This window comes from Elephantulus edwardii, unplaced genomic scaffold (assembly GCF_000299155.1).
Source record: "Elephantulus edwardii isolate Elephantulus edwardi_28Jun2011 unplaced genomic scaffold, EleEdw1.0 scaffold00278, whole genome shotgun sequence".
In the NCBI taxonomy this organism is placed as follows: Eukaryota; Metazoa; Chordata; class Mammalia; order Macroscelidea; family Macroscelididae; genus Elephantulus; species Elephantulus edwardii.
This window is the reverse complement of record NW_006400028.1, coordinates 1,222,926-1,224,285: the sequence shown is the minus strand read 5'-3', so window position 1 is coordinate 1,224,285 and position 1,360 is coordinate 1,222,926. Positions and strand designations below refer to the sequence as shown.

Sequence of the window (1,360 nt, the reverse complement as noted above, 5' to 3'; positions counted from 1 at the left end):
TTACTTCCAGTGACAACAAAACGACTGTTTACGGCCACTGCTGACACGGAGGCAGTGTGGGCATGGTGAGTGAAGTCAGCCACAGCAGTCCATTTCTCGAGGCCGCCACTCGTCTCGGGCTTTCTGTGCACAGAGAAACCAAAAAGGACCTGTTCGTAGCACCCGGCGACGAGCTCCATTCAAACGCTCACGTGTTCAGCTGACAACTCAACTCCGCGAAAACCTAACCAAACGTAAGAAGACAAAGATTCTAACCACTGGGCCAATTGGCAGCACCATGATGGACGGAGAGGAGACTGAGGTTGTTAACAGTTACAGCTTGCTTGGCTCCACAATCAACACTTGGCAATCAGGAAAATCAGCAATCAGGAAAGCAAAAGGCGAATTTTATTAGGCAAATCTGCTGTCAGGACCTTTCCATGGTACTGAAAAACAACAATGTCAGTCTAAAGACTAAGGTGTGCCTGATACAGTACATCATCTTTGCAATTACTTGCTATGTATCAGAGAGCTGGTTAATGAGAGCTGGTTAAGGATGACAGATGAAGAATCGATGCCTTTGAGTTGTAGTGCTGGAGACAAGTCTTGAACATACCATGGACCACCACAGAAAAAATTTGTAGTAATCATATTTACCATTATTATTATAATGTATGTGTATGATAGATACACACATTTTAGGAAGATACTATTCAATCCACAACAATTATTTTGTACATTTATTGTGAGATGTTGGCAAAAGTTGCTTAATTCCTCTAGCCTTCAATTTACTCAACTAAAAGAATAACATATACTTTGCCACAGAAAATCATGTAAAAATTAAGTTATTTGAGAACTGAGTAGCAAACAGATACATCTTGGGAAAAGTCAAAATGCTTCGTACAGGCAAGGATGCAACTTCACCTCACCTACTTCGAGTGTGTTGCTAGGAAAGCTATTCCTTGGAAAGGGGACATCATGCTTGGAAAGGTGGAGAGTCAGCAAAAGAGAGGAAGACCCTCAACCAGATGGACTGACACAGTGACTGCAGCAATGGGCTTGCGTGTGTCAAAGATGATGAGGATGGCACAGGAGAGGGCAGGGTTCAGATTTGTTCTTCATACGGTTGCCATGAGTTGTACTTGATTTGAGAGCACCTAATAACAACAGTATACACACAAGAGTATTTCTGCAAATTATAAACATTTTATAGGCAAAAATCTATGAGGAAAATTGAAAATTAATGTAGTACAAATAATATAGTTAAATGTCCATTCAGTAGGATTTTGTTTTGCTTACTGGTTGATTAGCACTGACAGAAACTCAATTAAAAAAATTTATACTCATTCAGCATTTCTTAAGCTCAAAGAACTGAAGAACA

At 40.4% G+C, this 1,360-nt stretch overlaps 1 protein-coding gene across 1 annotated transcript in view; it reads right to left on the bottom strand.

The window, feature by feature from the left end:
- Positions 1-179, bottom strand: part of LOC102857632 (p21-activated protein kinase-interacting protein 1-like) — a 1,236-nt gene extending 1,057 nt beyond the window's left edge. Inside the window, exon 1 of the mRNA XM_006900262.1 lies at positions 5-179. Coding sequence (XP_006900324.1) covers positions 5-179 — 175 coding nt within the window. The remainder of the gene's footprint in view (positions 1-4) is intronic.
- Between the last annotated feature and the right edge of the window lie 1,181 nt (positions 180-1,360).